Raw genomic sequence first — 2,370 nt, 5'->3', positions numbered from 1 at the left:
AGTTTCTTCCCTCCAGCTTGAAAAACAACTCCCATCCAACCTTATTGTTCTCCCCAGTGTCTCCTTATATGGAAGTTGCCACTTTCTTCTGAGTATAACTATCTGAGTGCAGGGAGCCCCCGTCAGCTCTGAATGTGACTGCAGCCAGCTCTGCCCTTTGGGCGGCCTATGTGCTGCTACCAAGAAATCCCCAAAGTGGAAGTGGTTTACACACAACGGAAGTTTGTTTTTTGCTCATGTCCCAGAACTGGGTGGGTTAGCAGGTCCCCAGGAGGTCTTCTTCCATGCAGACTTCCAGAACCCTGGCTGATGGAACTTTTGTCATCTTCAGCACCTGGCTTCTGATAAGGCCCCGAGGAACTCATCCCTGTCATCCTGAAAAGGGAAGAGACCATGGAGGAGTTCTGCCCGGGAGTGTGGCCACGTCCCACATATTCCGCTGGCAGGGGCCCAGGCACATGGCTGTCCCTAATTGCAGGGGGTGGGGGTGCCGGGAGAAGTTGTCCCTGGCTGGTCCGAGCACAGTGGCAGGGAGAGCAAGCATTCTGTGGACAGCTAGTCATTTCTGCCAAACCATGAAAAGGTTAGTGCTGTGTGGAGTCCAAAGGCGTGGAGAGCCTTGTCTGACAGTTGCAGAAACCAGACAGAGTGAGGGAGAGGGCTGCTTGGGGAGCTGTGTGGAATGTCTCAGCTCCCACAAAAGGGCCAAGTGGCAGGTGGGACCCACCGGGGGGTTCCTCCCTGCTCCTGTAAGCCCCTCTTCCCGACCCTACACTCAGCGATTCTCTTCTGTCAATAGGCTCTAGGAACCAGACAGTACCGACCCCGATCCTGGGCAGCTGGGGAAGGCCGGCGCAGATGGGGGTCTCAGCCTGTGGAACGAAGAGTGATGACAGCAGAGGTCCTGGCTCAGCACCTGATCTCCCTGCATCTGGGGGTCAGGGAAGGTAACCAGGAACAGTGCCAGCTATAAGGAGGCCTCTTTGTAGTTTGCAGCATCTATACAACGTTAAAATACTGCCAGCATGTTCTCTCTCTGCAGAAGTGGAAAGATATTGCAAGAAATATCCTAATAATAAGTTAGTATTTATCAAGCTCCTGCCGTGAATTAGGAACTGCAGGAGGTGTTTTTGTGTTCAGGTCCAAGTTTTCGCAGCAGGCTAGAATTACCTAACACATGGAGCTCAGAGAGCTTCAGTGGCTTGCTCGAGGTCAGTTGCATGGCTTGAAAGCGGCAGTGTGCTATTCCAAGTCCAGTCTCGCTGGTGCCAAAGCACATGGCAAAGTCCCCAGGGCACACTCTCCACACACCCACTCAGACTTTGTAATGCTAGTCACACTGCTCAGGATTGGGGTCCCCTTTCAGAGGGTAGAGTTATCCTGCTCACCTGCCGTGGTATCCTGATCCTGAAGAAACTGGGGGGCTTCCTGGGCATTCCCCACATCTGCTCAGTCCTTCCCTGGAGACGCAAGTAGTCCAAGGGCGCACCTTCCCCACCACGTCCTTCAGAAAACCAGGCCTGCGTTTCATTCAATCAGGAGAGGACTTGACATAAGGGGCAGATCTGCGTTCTGGGGTCAGAGCGGTGCCTGGAGCTGCTGTGAGGGCTGATGTTAAACATCCTCCTACTGGTGCCGAAGTGGCCCGGCTCACATCCTGCAGGCTCTTGTCCTACATCTGAAAAGATCTCTGACGTATCTAAACATGGAGAAATGGCCGTAGCCACAGTTCATCCCAGTGGGAATTAAAGTCCCCACAGTCCTCGGAAAAGGATCACTCTGTAGCTCTGGTCATAAGTGTCACAGAAACTGGTTTAAAATCTGCCTGACCCACCCGTAACAGCCCATTGCTTTGAGGGTCAGCCAGAGGCAGACTCGCTGGACATCAACAGTTTGCTTTGCTCAGCAAGGCTATGCCTGACCAGCCAGACTTTTCCTTAATTAAGCAATATATTCAGTTTTTTTTTTTGTTTGTTTCAGATATTGAGCGGTGTCTTTTCCTTCAACACTGGGACATGTTTCTTTTATGTCTATGTCTTAACTAGAATGCTTAAATGATGAATTTTTAAAAATTCTGAATATTTGGAGTTCTGTTTTCTAGCCCTCCTTTGCCCAGTGATTATGTTTAGACAGAGGCGGGCTGTGGTGAAGGGACATTTGAATCCTTCCCGTTCCTCCCGCTCCCTGAGAAATCGGAGCTCCTGCAGACTGCACGATTCTTTCCAGAAGACAGATGTTTTCCCAGTAGTACTCATTAACCCAGGGACTTAGTGTATAAGACCTTATTTTTATTAACTTTTAAAATTTCACACTTCAAAATTCAGAGGCTGAGCGAGTAGCTCTGACAGGTGAGGATGTGGCTCAGACAAG

General features: G+C 50.7%; 1 protein-coding gene across 1 annotated transcript in view; it reads left to right on the top strand.

Moving 5' to 3' along the window:
- FAM228A (family with sequence similarity 228 member A) overlaps positions 1-1,806 on the top strand; it is an 18,022-nt gene extending 16,216 nt beyond the window's left edge. The window contains exon 6 of the mRNA XM_023528540.1: positions 800-1,806. Within this exon, the coding sequence (XP_023384308.1) occupies positions 800-806 (7 nt within the window). The 3' untranslated portion in view covers positions 807-1,806. The remainder of the gene's footprint in view (positions 1-799) is intronic.
- Positions 1,807-2,370: the final 564 nt, after the last annotated feature.

The sequence above is a fragment of the Pteropus vampyrus genome, unplaced genomic scaffold (genome assembly GCF_000151845.1).
Source record: "Pteropus vampyrus isolate Shadow unplaced genomic scaffold, Pvam_2.0 Scaffold28, whole genome shotgun sequence".
Classification (NCBI taxonomy): Eukaryota; Metazoa; Chordata; class Mammalia; order Chiroptera; family Pteropodidae; genus Pteropus; species Pteropus vampyrus.
This window is presented reverse-complemented; position numbering and strand designations above follow the sequence as displayed.